Here is a 24,644-nt window from a genome sequence, read left to right on the forward strand (position 1 = left end):
TTATTCATTTTTTGGAATTTCTTTATTTGTGTTCCTTGGTATCTTTAATAGATTTTGAATTTCACTGAATAACTTTTTATCAATTCTTTATTATATATTATCACTACATTGTTACTCATAGAAAGTATGTATAATTGATTAGCCATTGCAATCTACAATTTAAAAGGAAATACCAAAAAGGAAAACATACCCAAATTTATGAGTCTTTGTTGGGTAAAAGAAGGTTCAGAATGGTGATTTATAGCACTTACTCTGAAATTTACCTGAGGAAAATGCTAACTTTGAATCCTGTTTTTAAATATGATTACATGGTATGAGGAAAGAACACACAGGACTATATGCATAGTTCCAACCAGAAAAGTGCATTAAACATTTGAAATTAAACAGAGATAAACAAGGCTGTTCTATTTAACTCATACTTCCTTAAATTTACAGTATGTGAAATCCACATGCTTGCACACACTTTCCTATCTGTAGAAGACTTAGAGTTTAACTCATTCAAGTTCTAATTAGAAACAACACAACACTGAAGCATAGGGAGTCACTAATGTTCACAGAGGTTTCTTGGAGAAAAGCATTTTAAAGACTTGGTCACGGATTTGTTTAGTTTTAACACCATAAACAATGGGATTCAGAAAAGGTGGCACTAACAGGTAAAGATCTGACAGGAGGATATGCACATAGGAGGGTATGTGAGCCCCAAACCTGTGTGTGAAGAAAGAGAAGAAACCCAGAAGGTAGAACTGTAGGAAGACACAGATGTGAGCAATGCAGGTATTGAAAGCTTTCAATCGAGCCTCCTTCTGGGGCAGCTGGAAGACGGTGATGAAGATTCGCACATAGGAGAAGGTAATGAAGACTATGTCAAACCCCAAGATAGCAAAGGCAACAAGGAGGCCACATATCTTGTTGATTCTGATATCTTGAGCTGCCAATTTCACAATAGCCATGTGTTCACAGTAAGAGTGGGAGATAACGGTAGTTCTGTAGTATTCGAGGCGACATTTGATGAGCAATATCATTGGGAATGTGAGAATGAGAGACCTGAGTAGGACACCAGCTCCAAGGCAAGTCGTGAGTTGTGGAGAGAAGATAGTAGCATGTCTCAGGGGGTTGCAGATGGCCACATAGCGATCCAGAGCCATGGCCAGGAGAATGCCTGACTCTGTGGCCTGGAATGAGTGGATGAGTTCCATCTGCAGCAGGCAAGCATCAAAGGATATCTGTGGCATGTGAAACCAAAAGATGCCCAACATTTTGGGAAGAATGCACGTGCTAAGGACAATATCCGTGACTGCCAAAATGGCCAAGAAAATATACATGGGTATGTGGAGGCTCTTTTCGCTTTTGATTATAACTAAAATTAGAGAGTTCCCAATCATAGCAATGATGTACATGACACAGAATGGAATCCCAATCCAGCACTGCACTGACTCCAGGCCAGGGATCCCCACTAATGTTAGTACAGAAGGCATGAAGACTGAGCCATTGAACTTGATCATGGTGAACCTGCCAGTAGAAAGTTGTAGCGATATTGCTGCTTCAAATTCAGTTCCATACTAAAACTAGATGCATTAAATATAAGAGAAATTAATTCATTAGCAAAATAAACTCTATGTAGCTTAGGAGCATATCATCTTTTCTTCACCCCCAACCATTCTTTTCCCCAAAGGGAATTAAATATTAATAACACTTTTTCCTTACCTAGATCATCTCTGAAAGTTAAGTTCAGTAGATAGCTTAATTCTGCTCCAGAACCAAAAGTCTTTGATCAAAAATGCATTTTGCTTGATACTGGTCCTCTATGTGCTCTTGTGTTTCTGCAATTGGAATTCACAGAATGAAGATAGTATAAGATCTTGAACTTATCAATATCTGGACATGAATAATCCACCAGTGTGGGAAGTTACTCAGCTTTCTTGGGGCAGGTTTGTCAGGAAGATCTTCTGTGTTTCTCACTCAGCAACTGGTGTTAGGGGTCTTTTATAGTCTGGTCCTTCTCTAAAAGGATCTACTACATCTTATGCAAATTATTCTTTTAGACATTCATTATTTTCCTCAAGCTCAACTGTTTATTTACATTTCTTCTTCCCATTCTCTGAGAACCTATCCATTATATTTTTAATTTTATTATATTTTTTTAAATTTACATTTCAAATGTAATCCCCTTTTCCCATTTCCCCTTCTGAAACCCTCTATCCCATCCTCTCTCCCCTACTTCTATGAGGATGCTTGACCACCCACCCACTCCCTCCTGCCTCCCCACCCTGCCATTCCTCTACACTGGGGCATCAAATTATCACAGGACCAAGGGTCTCGCCTCCCATTGTTGCCTGATAAGGCTATCCTTTGCTATATATGTGGCTGGAGCCGTGGGTCCCCCCATATGTCAACTCTTTGGTTGGTGGTTTGTTCCCTGTGAGCTCTGGCGTGTCTGGGTGGTTGATATTGTTGTTCTTCCTCTGGGGTTGCAAACCCCTTTAGCTCCTACAGTCCTTTCTCTAATTCTTCCATTGGGGACTCCATTCTCAGTCCAATGGGTGATTTGGATCCTCCACTTCTGTATTTGTCAGGATCTGTCAGAGCCTCTCAGGAGACAGCTAGATCAGGGTCCTGTCAGCAAGCACTTCTTGGCATCTGCAATAATGTCTGGGTTTAGTGACTGTATATGGGATGGATCCCCAGGTTGGGCAGTCTCTGGATCCTTTCCTACAGTCTTTGCTCTACACTTTGTCTTCTTACTTCTTCCTGTATTTTGTTCCCCCTTCTAAGAAGGACTGAAGCATTTGCACTTTAGTCTTTCTTCTTCTTGAGCCTCATACGGTATGTAAATTGTATCCTGAGTATTCCGAGCTTTTGGGCTAATATCCACTTACCAGTACGTCCATATCATGTGTGTTCTTTTGTGACTGGGTTACCTCACTCAGGATGATATTTTCTAGTTCCATCCATTTGCCTATGAATTTCATGAAGTCATTGTTTTTTAATAGCTGAATAGTACTCCATTGTGTAATTGTACCATATTTTCTGTATCCACTCTTTCCAGCTTCTGGCTACTATGAACATAGTGGAGCATGTGTCCTTATTATATGTTGGAGCATCTTTTGGGTATATGCCCAGGAGTGGTATAGCTGTGTCCTCTGGTAATATTAGGTCCAATTTTCTGAGGAACAGTCAGACTGATTTCCACAGTGGTTGTACCAACTTACAAACCACCAACATTGGAGGAGTGTTCCTCTTTCTCCACCTCCTCACCATCATCTGCTGGCACCTGAGTTTTTGATCTTAACCATTCTGATTATTGTGAGGTGGAATCTCATGGTTGTTTTGATTTGCATTTCCCTGATGACTACAGGTGTTAAACATTTCTTTGGGTGATTCTCAGCCATTTGATATTCCTCAATTGAGAATTCTTTGTTTAGCTTTGTACCTCATTTTTAATAGGGTTATTTGATTCTCTGGAGTCTAACTTCTTGAGTTTTTTGTCTATTTTGAATATTAGTTCTCTATTGGATGTAGGATTGGTGAAGATCTTTTCCCAGTCTGTTGGATGATGTTTCCACTGTGCTATTGACAGTGTCCTTTGCCTTATAGAAACTTTGTAATTTTGAGGTCCCATTTGTAGATTGTCAATCTTACAGCATGAGCCATTGGTGTTTTCATCTGTCTTTTCTATTTTGGCCACAGGTGGTACTCATCTTTTGTTTTCTGCGTTTGCCCATCATTTATATTTAACAAATCCCCACCTGCAACCTCTGCTATCCATCTTGTTTTTCAGTCACGAATTCACCTACCTAAGTCTACCATACATTTTTGCCTAGGTGTTTGACTAATACTAAAAGCTCTATGTAGAGGAATTTCTAAAGTTTTAATATATCCTTTATCTACAGGAGAAAACATTTCTATGGAAATGACTTTTTTTTGCCTTTCCATTCTTTCCTGGGAGACAATTTTCATACTAGTTTTCTGGCCCTTATTCTCCTTCTTTACTTTAATAATTCTCACTTAGGACACTATGTCAGGCTTAAAGACATAATTCTGTGCAGAAGGCCTTTATCTGCCATGTACCCAGAGGTGTGGGTGTCTTACCTCACGGTTACTTGAATCCTGTATTTATAAGATCTGCAGGAAATAATTCCACTTTACAAGATGTAATGTATTAAATGATTTAGAAAGGATGTTTATTTCCTTGTCAGTAATTCACACACTTGTTTCCTGAGATGGTTTTAAGTATTAAATGCTATTAGGATGGACTAATACAGCAAATCAATAAGAAGACACATCAGGTAAATACGCTCTACCTTCCATTCTGCAAATATGTTAGCTGTTGCTCTTTTCTTACATTATAAAGAAAGGTGGCCTCCTTCTCAGATCATCCGAAAGAAAACAGACTGCATCCCTTTCTTTCATGTTTATCTAACTCTCACAGAGACTCTTCGTTCTGAATCTTCTTACACAGAATGTTTTCTTTATTCAATATTTTAAACTGTAGAAGGCAGTGTCAATACACTTAAGTTGTAATTGTATGTACTACTAATACATTTTATTAACAGGCATTCTCCATAAAATCCAAATATTCTTTGAAATGTTTGAAAAAAAAGAGTTCATTTATTCTATCTTTAAATAGATCAATGTTAGGTTTGTTGTTTGGAATTCATACAATATCATATACAACTCAATAAAGATATTTTAAATGTTATTACTCTGCATATATGGTGTATGTTTTAAATTGCTTTCTTTATTCAGATTGTGGTATTAGTACCAATTTCCTCTGAAATGTGAGGGTGAGGAGAGTGAGGGGCAAGTCACAGTTTCTAGCTCTATAGCTATGGTTGGTCTAAACTTGCTATGCAAATAAGACTAATTAGAAATTGTATTAACCCTCCTGTCCCTGTCAAGTGCTAGCCTAGATGTGGGCCAATATACATAGCTACAATGTGGTATCAATGGAAATAACACTTGACAGTTGTTTACTGCACAGGGGATGTGATGGAATAATGCAATATTGCATAGGATTGGATGGTAGACTGGGAAACAAGTCAGTGAGAGCTGCAGACTACTGCAGGGGAAACAGAAAGATGAGGAGAAGAGATGGTCTCCGGTTAAGAGTAACTGGACAAGGTGAAAAAGGGCAATCTAGAAAATAACTGTGTGGTGACAAATTACACACATTTAAAGGAAGAAAGAAAAGCCTTTCTTTGAATGATACACATTGATACACCTGAACCTGTATATGCAATACAATTTGGCTCTTTATTGTAGAAATATACTAAAACACAGTGTTCCTTAGAGCTCCTGTCTTAAATCTGTATTTTTCCAGTGCCCAAGGTTATAAAAATTTAAGAATCAAAATTCAAACTCCTATGAAGCCTAATTTTCATTCCATACTACCTCAAGGATCTCTTTGCCCTAAACCTACCCCTCTGATATTCACCATGTGATATCTGCCAACCTCAGTAAACCTTTGTTTATTGGTGCAATCTTCTTCATTGCAAGACCACTCTCAAGTCACATGAATACTCTTTATAATTAGTTTCAAATTATGTCCTCTTTATTCCTCACGAACATTGTAAATCCACATTCCCATCACAGACATTTCCCGTAAGGCAAAGAGTGAACTGCTTAAAATCTGTAGCTGGACCAGACCATCTAAATTATTCTTCAAATTCTGGATCTAGTTAATAAATTATTCATTTGCAAAGCAGGCAAAATATGAATAGTATCCACAAACACATTGAACAAAGGTCACAAATATACTTAGAAATGATTTTAAAACACATTGCTGCATCAGTAAATAGCAGATATTTGCAGAAGTAGTGCTCCTGGCGACCCTGTAACTTCTCACAATTCTTCTCAGGTCTAAACATGATAAAGCTCTTTTAACCACGTACTTGTGCTCTCTCAGGCTCCTCTGGTTGGCAAAATACTGCTTTAATTTTGTTATCTCATGCTTTATAAACAGTTTCTGAAAGATTCCAAGGCACACAGAATCCTATGACTGAAAATATTTCTAAAGCTAAAATGATCAACTGTATTTGATCCACTACCATCCCAGGGTATTAAATGCATGTTTCCGTGATACAACCCTGCTCCTCCAACTGGCAGTACAAAATCCTAAGCCCATAGGCTTACCTGGAGCCATGTAATGAGATGGACACAGAACTCATGGATAGGATGTTTGTGGTAATTCAGCCTGGGAAGACTAGTGTTTTATACCATAATGTGTCTCTGTGGAAATGAATTTCTTAATCCCTGCAGAATCTGAAGAGTGCAAAGAGAGTATAGCACAGCTGGCAGGTGGCTCCGTGGGGGAGACCTGTGTATTATTTGTGAAGTCACTATGTTCATAACACCCTTATCTGTGATAGCCAGAAGCTAGAAACAAGTCAGATGTCCCACAACAAAAGAATGGATATAGAAAATGTGGCCCACTTACACAATAGAATACTACTTAGCTATTAAAAATGAGGACATTATGAGTTTTGCAGGAAATGAATGGAACTAGAAAATATCATACTGAGTGAGGTAACTCAGACCCAAAAGGACATGCATGTTATGTACTCACTAATAAGTGGGTATTAGACAAAATTGTACAGAATATCTATGATACAATACACAGAACTCAAGAAGGTTAACAAGAAGGGCCTAAGGGAAGGTGCTTAAATCCCACTTGGGAGGGAGACGAAAACAATCACTGGAGGCAGAGGGAGGGGGGACCTGGGTGGGAAAGGGGAGGGGGAGAGAAAAGAGGAACATGATCAGGCATGGGAGAAGAGACAGGAGAGAAGCCCTGAGGGTCACCAGAATGAATGCAAATATACAATCTTGGGGGTGGTGAGAGGTGGGAGGACCCATAAGAAAGTATCAGAGACCTGGGAGGTGAGATACTCTCAGGACCCAAAAGGAGGGACTTTACATGAAATTTCCAGCAATGAGGAAAGGGAACTCCACTAGAGGCTACCTCCAGTAGAAAGACAGGGCTTCAAGTGGAGAGATGGGGTTGCCATCCCACAGTCAAAAACTCTGACCCAGAATTGTTCTTGTCTGAAAGAACTGCAGGGACAAAAATAGAGAGAAGAGATTGAGGGAAAGGTAGTCCAGTGACACCCCCAACTTGGGATCTATCTCAAGGGGATGCTCCAAGGCCTGACATTATTACTGAGGCTATAATGGGCTTACAGACAGGAGCTAGCATGTCTCTCCTCTTAGAGGCCCCACAAACAGCTGACATATGTAGATACTTACACCCAACTATTGGGCTGAAGTCAGAGACCCCTGTAGTTGAATTAAGAAAGGCTGGGAGAAGCTGAAGAAGAGGGAGACCCCATATTAAGGCCAGCAATCTCAATGAACCCAAACCCCTGAGATCTATCAGACTCTGAGCTACCGATCAGGCAGAATACACTAGCTGATCTGAAGCCCCTGCCTGGACCAGCAAAGGACTGCCTAGTTTGGCCTCAGTGGGAGGAGAAGGGGTTCTTGACCCTTGAGAGGCTAGTGACCCCAAGGAGTGCAGAGACTTGGGTAAGTGTTGTGAGAAGAACATCCTCTTGGAGACAGAGGGGAGGGGAATGGGCTGAGGAACTATTGGAGGGCAGACCGGGAGGAGGGCAAAGACTGGACTGTAAAATTAAAATAAAGTAAAATTTTAAAAAGTAAAATAGAAAGTAGGAAAGAACATTGCTGAGTACTTAGGCAATTAGTTGCCTAAAAACGAGTCTAGATCAAGTTATTTTCTTTATCTAACTCTGCTGTGCCTTTGGAAGTTAGAAACAAAAGAACTCTAGCGATTAAGGTTAGTGAGAAGACAGGGTCCCAAGATGGCAAAATCAAATAGACTTCTTACCCCAAAATAATCACATAGAAACGCAAATAAAAACACTTTCATGAACTCCTACTAATTGGTGCCAACACAGCTGATAGAGAATTAAGAAAATTTTTAGCTAGAATTTGAGAGTGTGCAAGAGAATGTAGAGTGTGTGCAGCCTCAAACTGGAAGGAGAGAAAGATATATATATATATATATATATATATATATATATATATATATATATAGAGAGAGAGAGAGAGAGAGAGAGAGAGAGAGAGAGACTAGAAGAGAGAAGAGAGAGCAACTTTAAGTCTTGAAATTGCCTGTCAGTTTGTACCCAAAAACTAGTCTGCATATATTTATTATGCACCTTCCAGATATCCCTGCTTCCAGTTGAAAACTCTGATCATGTGTGGAGGTTGGACACTGACAGAGTACAGAGACCTCCTAGGCCAGGTGTTGGTGTTGGATCACCTGGAATTAGAGATACAATTGGTTGTATGCCACCCAAAGTGGGCTGGAACCAAACTTGCAGCTTTAGCAAGAATAGCACTTACTGTAGGAGGGTCCCACCCACTCAGAGGATAGGGGAAGGGGGGTATGGGAGAAGGATTGTGGGAGGGAGTGATCAGGAGGGGGGTCAGTAAACAAAATGTAAAGTGAATTAAGTAAAAAAAATTTAAATAAATTTAAAAAATAGAATCGCACTTACATTTAACTACTATACAGCCCTATGCCATAAACTCGATTGTATATATTTTATATAAAATAGATTTACTTATTATATTCTCTTATATAATAAAAATCATAATATATAGTAAATTGTTCACTATTACATATAACTTTTGAAACTTATATAAATACTGTATTTACATAATCTCCACCCTTCCCTCTACTTTTTCCAAGCTTTCTGTAGTCTCCTCCACAACCTCTCAAATTCATGACTCATATGTATATGTCTGTGTATTTGTGTGTAAATACAACCTGAAGAGTCCAGCTAGTATTTCTTGCATGTATGTGTTGTACGGTTAACAATGCGGTATTAGACAATCAATTAAGGACCTTGTCCCTGAGAAAGACTGATTCTCCCTCTTACAGGAGTCAAGTGTGGTAGATAGTGATATCTTCATCAGTATTTTCAGGTCAACTGATGTTGTCACTGTTTGGGTCTTCTTTAGACAACCATACTAATGAGATTTCATGGATGTAATTTTCCTTTCATATATAAATGTCATAATCTCACAGTAAATGATGTGTCTCTCCTCTTTTAAGATTTCTATACCCTTGTCTATGATATTCTCCAGGCCTTAAGGGTAGGGGTTGTATTGTAGAGGTATTGACTAGGGATGGGTGACCTAAAGTTATTTCTCTAGAGTTTGACCAGTGTGGTTTTCTGTAATGGTCTCTACCTGTTGCAAAAAGAAACATTTTTCATGAAGGATGAGAGCTACACTTCTCTGTAGGTATGATAAGTATTTATCACTCAGCAAGAAATTATGCTGGCATGTGAAAGAGACAAACAGTAGGTTCTTTTTAGATTCCATGGCCTCTTCAACCAAAGAAGTTAGCTAGGATTATGGTACTGAACATGATTTTATAGAATTCATGCTTTGATTTAAATAGTTTTAGGAATTTAGAGTAGTAGATAGAAAGTTTAAGGAGATAGTTTTTTGTCAGAAAATATAACAATGTTGGAACTGAGTAGAATATACCCTCTCCATTGTTGAATACTGAGGGATGCATAAGTTAGGACTGGAGTACAGTGAGGTTTTATGTGTTTCAAGCTGTAATTGTACTTGGAAGAGAAAAAATAGGTTTAGGACAAGTTAATGATCAAAGAAAAGATTCATTTTATATTGGTTCTGAGTTGCTTGATCTTGTGGTCTCAGGATGTGGTCACACATTTCTGTGTGCACCATGAAAAGACAAGAGTTATGAATAAAGCATAAATAATTCTATTATGAGTATAAGAAGAGAGAATAGGTCTTTAGCCAGTTTACCTTAACAAGATTTCAAAAATAAAACACAAGATAGATGATGATATTTCTTAGTACATACAAATTGTTGTCAGATAAACCTAGGCAACAACATTCTACTACAGACTTGAGCTGCTTAAACATTGTTAATCATTGACAAAAGAGTTATTGCTTTGGCATTAAAATGAACTTATGGAGAGAAAGATAAATGGAAAATGTTTAGTTACGAATGTTTAAAAAGAAGAAGACATAATCAATCATCCTGTTGTAATATCATTTTGTGTAATGATTTTAATCTGTTCTTGAAGAATATGTCAATGCGGTGATTGTTTTTGGAGAATATGTAACTTATGGCTATGAGATAATCTTTTTCTTGCATTGGGAATTTTGGTCTTAGATTGTCTAAGAAGACTAGGAAAAATAAAATTGTTGGTACTTGTGGGGAAAAAGTCAAGTTCAAATGAACCAAAGACCTCAATGAGGAACAAATATGGTAACTACTAGAAGAAACCATAGAAAGCATCACATAAGATACAGGTATAGAAAAGAACTGTCTTAAAATGATTCCTTCTATTCAGGAATGAAGGGCAACAGCTGAAAATTACCTCATTAAGCTCAAAAGCTTCTGTACAAAAAAAGAAAGCAAATGGTCAATTGAATGAAGAGGAAACTCACAGAGTGGAAGAGTGTCTTATCCAGCTTTTCGTCTGATGAGTGAGTAACATCTACAAATATGTAAAGAACTCAAAAAGGAAAGCATCAAGAAAACAAGAAACCTATTTAAAATTGCCTATGAATTTAAACTGAGAATTCTCAAAAGAAGAAATACAAGTGAATAGTATCTTTCAAGGTATTCAGCATTCTTAGCAATTATGAAAATGCAAATTAAAACTAGTTTGAGATACCATTTTACCTCAGTCAGAATAATTATCCTCAAGTAAATAAATACCAACAAATGGTGGTGATGATGCTGTGAAAAGGAATCCCTGCTTGCTGCTGGCATGATTGTATACTGGTGGAACCATTACCGGAACCTGTGTAAAGATTTTCCAAAATGCTTCGAGTAGATCTTTTATGTGAACAAGCTATATCACTCTTTGGCAGGTGCCTAAAGGACGTGACCTCCTACACCACACACATCTGTGTGGTTTATGTTTATTGATGCTCTATAGATGACAGCGAGAAAATGGCAACAATATAAATGGTCTCTAACTGATGACTGGATAATGAGTGTGATATATGTATACAATGTAGTTCTACTTATCTGTAAGGAAAAATAAAATCATGACATCTGTATGTAAATCAGTGAAACCAGAAAATATAATGAATGAGGTAACTCAGACACCCTCCCATAATGCTGCATGTTCTCTCTTGCTTGTGGGTCCTCGTTCTCAATCATTATGTGAGTCTATATCCTGGAATAACTTTAAAAACTGGGAAACTGTAAGGGGGCATGAGTGGAATGGTACTTTAGAAACAGGAATAATAGAATACATGTGCTGTGAAAAAGAAATAGGAAGATGGAGGCACTTAAAAAGAGTTGGAAGAGAGCTTAATACAGAAGAAAATAAATACAACAGGAATAAGTAGCACTAACGCACAAAATAAAGAAAGAATATTAAAAGCAGTAAGGGAAAAAGGTCAAGTAACATATAAAGGCAGACCTATCAGAATCACACCAGACTTCTCGCCAGAAACTATGAAGGCCAGAAGATCCTGGACTGATGTCATACAGACCCTAAGAGAACACAAATGCCAGCCCAGGTTACTGTATCCTGCAAAACTCTCAATTAACATAGATGGAGAAACCAAGATATTCCATGACAAAACCAAATTTACACAATATCTTTCTACAAATCCAGCACTACAAAGGATAATAAATGGTAAAGCCCAACATAAGGAGGCAAGCTATACCCTAGAAGAAGCAAGAAACTAATCGTCTTGGCAACAAAACAAAGAGAATGAAAGCACACAAACATAACCTCACATCCAAATATGAATATAACGGGAAGCAATAATCACTGTTCCTTAATATCTCTCAACATCAATGGCCTCAACTCCCCAATAAAAAGACATAGATTAACAAACTGGATATGCAACGAGGACCCTGCATTCTGCTGCCTACAGGAAACAAACCTCAGAGACAAAGACAGACATTACCTCAGAGTGAAAGGCTGGAAAACAATTTTCCAAGCAAATGGTCAGAAGAAGCAAGCTGGAGTAGCCATTCTAATATCAAATAAAATCAATTTTCAATTAAAAGTCATCAAAAAAGATAAGGAAGGACACTTCATATTCACCAAAGGAAAAATCCACCTAGATGAACTCTCAATCCTAAATATCTATGCCCCAAATACAAGGGCACCTACATACATAAAAGAAACCTTACTAAAGCTCAAAACACACACTGCACCTCACACAATAATAGTAGGAGATTTCAACACCCCACTCTCATCAATGGACAGATCATGGAAACAGAAATTGAACAGAGATGTAGACAGCCTAAGAGAAGTCATGAGCCAAATGGACTTAACGGATATTTATAGAACATTCTATCCTAAAGCAAAGGATATACCTTCTTCTCAGCTCCTCATGGTACTTTCTCCAAAATTGACCATATAATTGGTCAAAAAACGGGCCTCAACAGGTACAGAAAGATAGAAATAATCCCATGCGTGCTATTGGACCACCACGGCCTAAAACTGGTCTTCAATAACAATCAAGGAAGAATGCCCACATATACTTGGAAATTGAACAATGCTCTACTCAATGATAACCTGGTCAAGGAAGAAATAAAGAAAGAAATTAAAAACTTTTTAGAATTTAATGAAAAGGAAGGTACAACATACCCAAACTTATGGGACACAATGAAAGCTGTGCTAAGAGGAAAACTCATAGCGCTGAGTGCCTGCAGAAAGAAACAGGAAAGAGCATATGTCAGCAGCTTCACAGCACACCTAAAAGCTCTAGAACAAAAAGAAGCAAATACACCCAGGAGGAGTAGAAGGCAGGAAATAATCAAACTCAGAGCGGAAATCAACCAAGTAGAAAGAAAAAGGACCATAGAAAGAATCAACAGAACCAAAAGTTGGTTCTTTGAGAAAATCAACAAGATAGATAAACCCTTAGCCAGACTAACGAGAGGACACAGAGAGTGTGTCCAAATTAACAAAATCAGAAATGAAAAGGGAGACATAACAACAGATTCAGAGGAAATTCAAAAAATCATCAGATCTTACTATAAAAACCTATATTCAACAAAACTTGAAAATCTTCAGGAAATGGATAATTTCCTAGACAGATACCAGGTATCGAAGTTAAATCAGGAACAGATAAACCAGTTAAACAACCCCATAACTCCTAAGGAAATAGAAGCAGTCATTAAAGGTCTCCCAACCAAAAAGAGCCCAGGTCCAGACGGGTTTAGTGCAGAATTCTACCAAACCTTCATAGAAGACCTCATACCAATATTATCCAAACTATTCCACAAAATTGAAACAGATGGAGCCCTACCGAATTCCTTCTACGAAGCCACAATTACTCTTATACCTAAACCACACAAAGACACAACAAAGAAAGAGAACTTCAGACCAATTTCCCTTATGAATATCGATGCAAAAATACTCAACAAAATTCTGGCAAACCGAATCCATGAGCACATCAAAACAATCATCCACCATGACCAAGTAGGCTTCATCCCAGGCATGCAGGGATGGTTTAATATACGGAAAACCATCAACGTGATCCATTATATAAACAAACTGAAAGAACAAAACCACATGATCATTTCATTAGACGCTGAGAAAGCATTTGACAAAATTCAACACCCCTTCATGATAAAAGTCCTGGAGAGAATAGGAATTCAAGGCCCATACCTGAACATAGTAAAAGCCATATACAGCAAACCAGTTGCTAACATTAAACTAAATGGAGAGAAACTCGAAGCAATCCCACTAAAATCAGGGACTAGACAAGGCTGCCCACTCTCTCCCTACTTATTCAATATAGTTCTTGAAGTTCTAGCCAGAGCAATCAGACAACAAAAGGAGGTCAAGGGGATACAGATCGGAAAAGAAGAAGTCAAAATATCACTGTTTGCAGATGATATGATAGTGTATTTAAGTGATCCCAAAAGTTCCACCAGAGAACTACTAAAGCTGATAAACAACTTCAGCAAAGTGGCTGGGTATAAAATTAACTCAAATAAATTAGTAGCCTTCCTCTACACAAAAGAGAAACAAGCCGAGAAAGAAATTAGGGAAACGACACCCTTCATAATAGACCCAAATAATATAAAGTACCTCGGTGTGACTTTAACCAAGCAAGTAAAAGATCTGTACAATAAGAACTACAAGACACTGAAGAAGGAAATTGAAGAAGACCTCAGAAGATGGAAAGATCTCCCATGCTCATGGATTGGCAGGATTAATATAGTAAAAATGGCCATTTTACCAAAAGCGATCTACAGATTCAATGCAATCCCCATCAAAATACCAATCCAATTCTTCAAAGAGTTAGACAGAACAATTTGCAAATTCATCTGGAATAACAAAAAACCCAGGATAGCTAAAACTATCCTCAACAATAAAAGGACCTCAGGGAGAATCACTGTCCCTGAACTCAAGCAGTATTACAGAGCAATAGTGATAAAAACTGCATGGTATTGGTACAGAGACAGACAGATAGACCAATGGAATAGAATTGAAGACCCAGAAATGAACCCACACACCTATGGTCACTTGATTTTTGACAAAGGAGCCAAAACCATCAAATGGAAAAAAGATAGCATTTTCAGCAAATGGTGCTGGTTCAACTGGAGGTCAACATGTAGAAGAATGTAGATCGATCCATGCTTATCACCCTGTACAAAGCTTAAGTCCAAGTGGATCAAGGACCTCCACATCAAACCAGACACACTCAAACTAATAGAAGAAAAACTAGGGAAGCATCTGGAACACATGGGCACTGGAAAAAATTTCCTAAACAAAACACCAATGGCTTACGCTCTAAGATCAAGAATCGACAAATGGGATCTCATAAAACTACAAAGCTTCTGTAAGGCAAAGGACACTGTGGTTAGGACAAAACGGCAACCAACAGATTGGGAAAAGATCTTTACCAATCCTACAACAGATAGAGGCCTTATATCCAAAATATACAAAGAACTCAAGAAGTTAGACCGCAGGGAAACAAATAACCCTATTAAAAAATGGGGTTCAGAGCTAAACAAAGAATTCACAGCTGAGGAATGCCGAATGGCTGAGAAACACCTAAAGAAATGTTCAACATCTTTAGTCATAAGGGAAATGCAAATCAAAACAACCCTGAGATTTCACCTCACACCAGTGAGAATGGCTAAGATCAAAAACTCAGGGGACAACAGATGCTGGCGAGGATGTGGAGAAAGAGGAACACTCCTCCATTGTTGTTGGGATTGCAGACTGGTACAACCATTCTGGAAATCAGTCTGGAGGTTCCTCAGAAAATTGGACATTGAACTGCCTGAGGATCCAGCTATACCTCTCTTGGGCATATACCCAAAAGATGCCCCAACATATAAAAAAGACACGTGCTCCACTATGTTCATCGCAGCCTTATTTATAATAGCCAGAAGCTGTAAAGAACCCAGATGCCCTTCAACAGAGGAATGGATCCAGAAAATGTGGTACATCTACACAATGGAATATTACTCAGCTATCAAAAACAACGACTTTATGAAATTCGTAGGCAAATGGTTGGAACTGGAAAACATCATCCTGAGTGAGCTAACCCAATCACAGAAAGACATACATGGTATGCACTCATTGATAAGTGGCTATTAGCCCAAATGCTTGAATTACCCTAGATGCCTAGAGCAAATCAAACTCAAGACGGATGATCAAAATGTGAATGCTTCACTCCTTCTTTAAAAGGGGAACAAGAATACCCTTGGCAGGGAAGAGAGAGGCAAAGATTAAAACAGAGACTGAAGGAACACCCATTCAGAGTCTGCCCCACATGTGGCCCATACATATATAGCCACCCAATTAGACAAGATGGATGAAGCAAAGAAGTGCAGACCGACAGGAGCCTGATGTAGATCGCTCCTGAGAGACACAGCCAGAATACAGCAAATACAGAGGCGAATGCCAGCAGCAAACCACTGAACTGAGAATAGGACCCCCGTTGAAGGAATCAGAGAAAGAACTGGAAGAGCTTGAAGGGGCTCGAGACTCCATATGTACAACAATGCCAAGCAACCAGAGCTTCCAGGGACTAAGCCCCTACCCAAAGACTATACATGGACTGACCCTGAACTCTGACCTCATAGGTAGCAATGCATATCCTAGTAAGAGCACCAGTGGAAGGGGAAGCCCTGGGTCCTGCTAAGACTGAACCCCCAGTGAACTAGACTGGTGGGGGGAGGGCGGCAATGGGGGGAGGGTTGGGAGTGGAACACCCATAAGGAAGGGGAGGGGGGAGGGGGATGTTTGCCCGGATACCGGGAAAGGGAATAACACTTGAAATGTATATAAGAAATACTCAAGTTAATAAAAAAAAAAAAAAAGAATGTTTGAAAAGGGAATAGGGAATTATTATTTTATACTTACCTAAAAGTAGAATATATATACATGTGTATATATAAATATACATATTTTTCATTTAAATGAAGTTATTTCATTTAATCTGATAATGAACACCATAGACCAGTTTTTAAAAAGCACAAGAAAGAATTTTATTAAATATTTCAGTGAAGCTTACCATTGGAGGAAATGTGACACCATGATATTAAGTGCAGAGTTGTGTGACTGTGAGTAGTCAGTAATATTTTCATTTGTTAGCTACTCACTAATGATTATTTCTTTTATAATAACTTGGTTTAATAACCTCTCCTGTTTATGAATTCCATATCTGAAATAAAAATTTATGTACATACAACAGTGACTGTATTACTTATCTTTTGAGTCACAGACTGAACTGCAACTTCCTAAACATAAGTAAGGTAAGAGGACTAACTCAGTGTAATTTTCTCTGAACTGTCTGGTCTGTTTACTAGTTCATCTTTGTCCAATCTATCTCATACAGAAAAAATATTTGTTAAACTACTACTCCTTAATTGTCCTTAATTAAATATACCCATAAATGGCTGGGCTGCCAACAGACTTCTACTGTCAAAATTCATTTACAACACACAGTTCTTAATCTTATATTCATTTTAATTTTATTTTTGTCATCCTTCATATGCAGAGCATAATGAATTCATAATTTCATAAAGACAAAGATACATGCTATATACTTTTGCTGATACATTCAGATGAAAGTTTTGCCTTCCAGTTTATTATATTATTAACTGAATTTAGTCTAAGTTGATTTATGTACGTGTTACATTTTTATACCTACTACTTTGAATTAAATTCACCCATGATTAATGGTGGGTTTTAGTTTCTATTGGTTTTGCTGTCTTATTCAACAATATCTTCTGTACTACTTGTTCATTAACTTTTAAGTATTTATATAGGAAGTTCTATATTGGCAATTTCTTTTAAGGTGTTGATTTCTAATTGAGTATTCATTGATAGTATGTGTATGTCAAATAATGGTATATATGATTCTGCAATGAATAATTAATCTAATTTATAAGTTATTGATTTCTATGCATCTTTCTATGATGTATTTTTAATGACATCAACATGTTATTTTTATAGTTCATTATTATTATAATATAATGATATATAATTATATATTTAAACTTTTTTAAAGATTTATTCATTTATTATATATAAGTACACTGTAGCTGTCTTCAGATACACCAGAAGAGGACATCGGATCTCTTTACAGATGGTTGTGAGCCACCATGTGGTTGCTGGGAACTGAACTCAGGACCTCTGTAAGAGTAGTCGGGTGCTCTTAACCGCTGAGCCATCTTTCCAGCCCATAATTATATATTTATACATATTATATTTATGTATATATATAAGTATAATTAATATAGTTCATAGGTACTAAATTTTATTTTCTTATTTTTCTATTACTAATGTATGTGCTTTACATATATGTGTATCCATTTTCTTGTGTGAAAAATTTTCTGGATGTGTATACACATATGTGCATTGCATGTCAAAGTGTGAAATTGATTTCAGTCCTCATCATCTATTATTCTTCTACTTTGTTCGTATTAAAGCCTTCCTTCTAAATCAAACCATGAACTCAGTGATATGTCTACTTTTGCTCTCTAACTTGAATTGGGAATTCTGCATACCTTTCTTTCAAGGCTAAAACTGCAGACAGAACATTGTGCCAACTGAGCATGTAAATGGATGCTTTAGAACAATTTCAAGTCTTCATGTTTGTGCAGAAAATTCTTAATATCTGATCCATTCCTCTAGCACCAAGAAATCTTATTTTTATAACATGTTTGGGTATTTTTCAGCATTCAAAAATTCTTTGTTTAATTAAAGTCTGTACCTTTCTATTGAATAATATTGTCTCATCTCTCTCTCTCTCTCTCTCTCTCTCTCTCTCTCTCTCTGTGTGTGTGTCTGTGTGTGTGTGTGTAAGAGAGAGACAGAAAGATAAAGAGAAATTCTTCAATTCATTAATTATTTATTTGAAGATTTATTTATCCAAAATATGGAATTCAGACGACTTCCCCATCTACAATGTTTAATATCTGTGTGCTTAATATTTTGCATTTATTCTTTATTGAAGAAAATTTAAACATGATGTCTGAAGGTACATCATGCCATGGAAATCAATAATGTAGGCAATGAGAAAGAAACAATGCGAAGACAGATCCAAATGCCCTGCTCATAGCAAAGAGCCCAGTTTAACTTTACAAACTCCATTTTGCTTTCAGACTCCACTTTATGATCAACTTGCCCCCTGAATGAACTTAGCTACTGGAAAAACACCAAATTTTTCCAGGAGCCATGTCACCCTGGTAACAATCACATTTCCCTTGGTCAGATACGCACTCCACTCCTAACAATAATCAATCAGTTCTTACGGAGAAAATACCTAATGTCTAAAGTAAATTGATTAAGCGAACAACCATTGTTCATACCAAGCTGAAATCATTACTAACCAGTAGAAGTGCACCAAGGAAATGTCAATCAATCGTGTATCTGCTAAGTTGGAAAGTCCCTCAGCCTGCCACCATGAAAAATGGAAGCTGCAGTGCTGTTACCAGGTCAGCACCATCCACACCAACTGTGCCGGAGAAGTTGCAGAGTCCAAACTTAAGCTTGAATAAAGACTTTGCTTTTGCATATGAGTTAGACTCCTGGTGGTCTCTGGTGGTCTGCGGAGACCTTGTGATTGGAGAATGACACATAGTCAATTGTGCTAGATTCATGTTGGACCTCAGGAATGGAGAATATGTTTTTGTTTTAAATTTTTCTTATTTTGAGAACTTCGGGAACATATACAATGAACTTCTTCAAACTCACTTCCTCCAACTTCCCTATTCACCATTTTCTTCTGAAAAGTTCGACTCTCAAATTCATGCTCCCCCTTTTGATAACCAACTAAGTCCAGGTAATGTCTATAGTGTATGGGTATGGGTTTGGGTGTGGGGGCGACACCAGTGGCTCATGAGAAACCTATCAGTGGCCAAATCCTCAAGAAGAATGATTGCTCCCCAACCCCCATCAAACTGAGAGCTGGAGATCATCTGCTTTATAATGCAAGAATTTTGGCTGAATACGTTTTTGCCAGGTCTTTTATGAGAAACAATGGTCATTGTGAGTTCTTGAGTGTAAGGATATAGTCGTGTCTAGATGGAAACTTTTCATAGGACACCTGACCATTCTGCAGCTGTTTATATTCCTTCTTCACCCTCTGCCCTGTTCTACCCTGAGCCTTGATGCATGGATGTTGTGGAGATGATACCGTTGTCTGGTTTAGGTTGATATCTCTTTAGTCTCCCATTCTCATCACTTTTCCCAAATGTTCATCTGTCAACCAACTGCTGCCCCTGGCCTTACAAAGCTCTGGCTAAGACAGAATAACCTAGGTCTGTGAGTCGAAATGCAAATATTTAGAAGACACCTTGACTCAATGACCACATAACAATATAACAGCAGGTTCTATGGACCTATGCCTTCTCCAGTCATGGGCTCTGATTAAAGTACCAACATAAAATTCTCTCCCATGGAGAGGTCTCAGATTCAATCATAAACCACTATATACACTAGCATAGTTATGTAACTACTGAACCAATGGACATATTTTGTCAGCAGGTAGGTACTACAACATTTAGGTTTTGGTGCAGTAAACTTCAATTCCATGTTACTTTTGAAATTGTGTTCAGACATTTGCATAGTTAGAATTTTTGTTCCAAAACTAAAACAAACCAAAAACCAAAACCAAAACAAAGAAACAAACAAAAAACCACAAGGCATCTCAAAGTACAACGATTTTTCTAAATGTAAACCAGGCAGAAGGCCTAAGCTTCCCAGTGTGTACAGGAAATGTGGCAAGCATCATCATTGGACCAATGAGTATAAGTCCAAAAGAGATAATTCGAGGTAACTTCTTACTGTTGGGAAACAGCCCTGGTGGGCTGACTCAGACATCTCAGCAAAAATTATGAGTCATTTCAGCAAAGGAGTAATATGCAGACCTAAAAACCTCAACATTAGGCAAGAGAGAAACACTAGGTTATAGAAAAAACTGTAGAAATTAATCAGAATGGAAGCCAACAAAAGTTTTATATTGGAGAAAAGGATTTGTTTATATTTCCAAATGAAGTGAAAACCTGTGTTTACCATCAAAGCAGAAAAAGATTAGAATTGAACAGGAGAAGTCTGAAAACCTTGGCCACTGATTCAAAAAGCACTTATTTCATGAAAAAAGATCTCTGTTTATAATTTCTCACTACATACAACACAATTAATGGCTTAAAACAGAAGGAGAAAATGTAGTGACATTTTTGGAACTTAGGATTTTTTTTAAAAACACAAAAATATTGTAAGATTATGTTTTCATTTTAATTCCAGGTATGGGATATGGGACTGCTTCAAAGATTTGCCTCATGTTCTAGCAGGGCTGTGGTAGTTTCTGCCATTGTGTGATGTTCGGAATTCTGGGGACTTTTCAGAGGGTAGATAAATTCTAAGGCTCCAGGAGATAGGGTGGGTTGTGGGTTGTTGGCTGGTTGATGTTGTTTGATCTTGGTCACAGTTTGTTGAGTACTCATGCTCAAAAAAGAAACAAGAAGAAATTAGATACCCTGGTGGTGAAGGTAAAACTTGCACCAAGGAACTCACTGCCCCTAGTTAGTTGTTTAATGACTTCACTCTTGCCTTTCTATCCTTTCTTTTCTCCTAGTGTTAGGGGGACAAAGGGTGTAAAAGGAGTGGAGAAGGGAAAAAAGAACCCACAAAATAGTCAAAGTCCAGCTAATGTTAGCTTAGTCATTAAGCGTTTTTCCATAAGTCTTTTCTCATATGTCCTTAGTTTTCAATAACCTGCACATTTTCTTCTCACTACCCTTTCCCCACATCTTAGCAGTTTACTCTCTTAATCTTGAATATACTCTTACTACTTTTATTTAAAGGGTATTCTATTATTAAATACAGTGATTTTAATAATATTTTATTTATTTTTGAGAAATTTATACAGTATATTTTGATCATATTCTTTCTCTTCAACCCACTGCTTGTTCCCAGTTGTTCCCTTATCCTCCAATTATTTTATTTTATTGGATGGTGAAGCAGCAGCCTTCCAGCTGGCTTATTGTATATATTTTATCTGTGTTGGCCTTCCTCTCCACCCTGGTTTTCTATTTTTTTTGAGTCTGCATTTTTCTTTTACCTTAAAAATAATGAAGTAAATCATCTCTATATTAATGATTTCAGTGTTTAATTATCATTTGATTTGATACTTCTCAGTGAAATACCTCTGACTAATGCCAAGAAACAAATTTCACGTGTTCTAAACAGTGTCTGAGCAACCCTATGCTTCTCAAACAGAAGAACAGGTAGCACACAGTCATCAGATGCTATCATTAGGCAATTCTTAAGTACAGCCTCTACATTTAATTGTTCTTTCTTCTCTAAACTTCACTGAAATATATTAAAACTAAAATTTCATTAAAATTTACTAATGTTTCTGGTTCTAAGAGTATTCCTTACATAAGTCTATTTTGGTTTTGTTTTTATGGGAGTGTTTTTAAGGATACTCTAATTCAATATCTTTTTTCTCATTATTCCTATACAAGTATTATGGTATCTTTTACAGTTAAGGGATATAAATGAATAAGTGTGCATGCGACATTGGTTGTGCCTTATCTTAGCATTGATAAACATTCACATAAAGTACATAAAAAGATACAGGAGCCTAAACCGATCTCACTACAGGTTGGCCACACCATTAGGAAATGGAGCAAAGCACAAACTGCAGGTGCTTGGGGGATTGGAAACTCAAGAGTAAAACATTGTCTTTGTGGTTTGCACGAAGCAAGTGCAGTGACCACAGTTTACCGTTAGAGAGTCAACATGTTCCCAGAATAGGAGAATTTAAATTGACAGACTCAAACTTGAAAAGAGGCTATGAATGTGAAAGTGAACAAGAAGGGTTAGTATATAAGGGGGCTCAAAATGAGAAAATGAAGGGGAAAATGATGCAATTATATTATTGTCTCAAAATACAAGACACATAATAAATTTCAATCACAAAGTTAGTAAATTATCTCACTGTATATTATTTTAAAAGATTGTGTAATATTTAATACAGACCTCTATAAATTCAATATCTGGAATTCACATGCTACAGTATATATTCTTACTTGAGGAAGATAAATAGTTTAAGTAATTAAAGTTGTTCATTAGAAATCACACAACTTTTCAACAAAGGGAGTAACTAATATTTCTTGGAGAAAAGCATTTTCAAGGCTTGGTCACGGATTTGTTTAGTTTTAACACCATAAACAATGGGATTCAGAAAAGGTGGGACTAACAGGTAAAGATCTGACAGGAGGATATGCACATAGGAGGGTATGTGAGCCCCAAACCTGTGTGTGAAGAAAGAGAAGAAGGCCAGAAGGTAGAACTGTAGGAAGACACAGATGTGAGCAATGCAGGTATTGAAAGCTTTCAATCGAGCCTCCTTCTGGGGCAGCTGGAAGACGGTGATGAAGATTCGCACATAGGAGAAGGTAATGAAGACTATGTCAAACCCCAAGATAGCAAAGGCAACAAGGAGGCCACATATCTTGTTGATTCTGATATCTTGAGCTGCCAATTTCACAATAGCCATGTGTTCACAGTAAGAGTGGGAGATATTGGTAGTTCTGTAGTATTTAAGGCGACATTTGATAAGTATTATGGACGGGGATACAAGAATGAAAGCCCTGAGTAATGCACCAGCTCCAAGGCAAGTTGTGAGTTGTGGAGAGAAGATAGTAGCATGTCTCAGGGGGTTGCAGATGGCCACATAGCGATCCAGAGCCGTGGCCAGGAGAATGCCTGACTCTGTGGCCTGGAATGAGTGGATGAGTTCCATCTGCAGCAGGCAAGCATCAAAGAAAATTTGTGGCATGTGAAACCAAAAGATGCCCAACATTTTGGGAAGAATGCAAGTGCTAAGGGCAATGTCTGTGACTGCCAAAATGGCCAAGAAAATATACATGGGTATGTGGAGGCTCTTTTCGCTTTTGATTATAACTAAAATTAGAGAGTTCCCAATCATAGCAATGATGTACATGACACAGAATGGAATCCCAATCCAGCACTGCACTGACTCCAGGCCAGGGATCCCCACTAATGTTAGTACAGAAGGCATGAAGACTGAGCCATTGAACTTGATCATGGTGAGCTTAGAAGAAACATGTAACAATATTGCTGCTTCCACTTCTACTCCATGCTAAGACTGGATGCATTAAATATAAGAGAAATTAATTCATTAGCAAAACATAGTATAAGTATGTTAGTAGTATACCACCCTCTTTTTGTTATCTCAGCTCCTCTTAATTTTGTCTTACTTTCCCAATGGGTTAAAAAATTAGCCAGCAAGTTCTAAATTTATCATTATTTAATCATTTTGAATTAGTTAAGACAAAATTGCTTGGTGGCTTTTCTCTGCTCCAAAAACACTGCTCCCCCAATACCTTTGCTTATTATCTGTTTGTATTTTTATGCATCATTATGGATTTCCAAGAGCAATTAATAGGATAAGGATATTATGTGATCTCACCTGAATTTATACTAGATGCAGACAATACATTGGAGTAGAAGGAGTCTCAGTCCTCTCAAAAGAAGGCTACAGTTGTTTTTGTTTTTTCTGGAACATCTTTCAGGTCTATAGCTCAACTACTGGCATCTCACATAGTCTCTATTAAAATCCTCTCTAGAGTTGCATTCAAATTCATCTTTTAAAAATTTGGTGTTTCCTAAACCCAATCATTTATTTTACACATCCTGCCAATCCTCTGAAAACTTTCAATAATTAATGGCTAATCAAGTTCAAAGAAGAACAAACACATTCACATGGTATGAGAAAAATTCATAATAGGTTTGAGTATTACACTTCTATTATTTATGAGATTTTCTAAATTCTCTAAATTCCTCAAAACAGAGGGATTGTGGAAAACGTACCATGTTAAACTCCATGGTATATTTAGACATTTTATAGAATGAATTAGTTTATTAGTGAATAGGAATAAAGTTATAAATGAGATGGATACTGAACAGAGGGAAATTGGTAAGCTACTAGTCTGCTTTTCGTCTTCTATTTTCCCACCATGGTACAGAACCTTAGCTCCTAGACTTACCTGGAGCCATGTGATGAGACACACAGCGCTCACAGTGTAGGATCTTTGTGATAGTTCAATCGGTGATGGATGGTGGTTTTATATGATAGTGTGTCTCTGTGGAATT

At 37.5% G+C, this 24,644-nt stretch overlaps 2 protein-coding genes across 2 annotated transcripts; both read right to left on the bottom strand.

Moving 5' to 3' along the window:
• Positions 1-551: 551 nt before the first annotated feature.
• On the bottom strand, positions 552-1,502 carry Or52a5b (olfactory receptor family 52 subfamily A member 5B). The gene has a single exon (NM_001000158.1). It carries the CDS (start codon positions 1,500-1,502, stop codon positions 552-554), a length of 951 nt encoding a protein of 316 aa, NP_001000158.1.
• Positions 1,503-22,629: 21,127 nt separating this feature from the next.
• On the bottom strand, positions 22,630-23,577 carry Or52a5 (olfactory receptor family 52 subfamily A member 5). The gene is given in 1 exon segment (NM_001001026.1): positions 22,630-23,577. A coding segment is annotated over 1 exon segment (948 nt).
• Between the last annotated feature and the right edge of the window lie 1,067 nt (positions 23,578-24,644).

The sequence above is a fragment of the Rattus norvegicus genome, chromosome 1 (genome assembly GCF_021556685.1).
Source record: "Rattus norvegicus strain SHRSP/BbbUtx chromosome 1, alternate assembly SHRSP_T2T, whole genome shotgun sequence".
Classification (NCBI taxonomy): domain Eukaryota; kingdom Metazoa; phylum Chordata; class Mammalia; order Rodentia; family Muridae; genus Rattus; species Rattus norvegicus.

Bases quoted from the DNA above. Each gene is read 5' to 3' on its own strand.
- Or52a5b (NM_001000158.1), bottom strand. From the start codon at position 1,502: ATGATCAAGTTCAATGGCTCAGTCTTCATGCCTTCTGTACTAACATTA.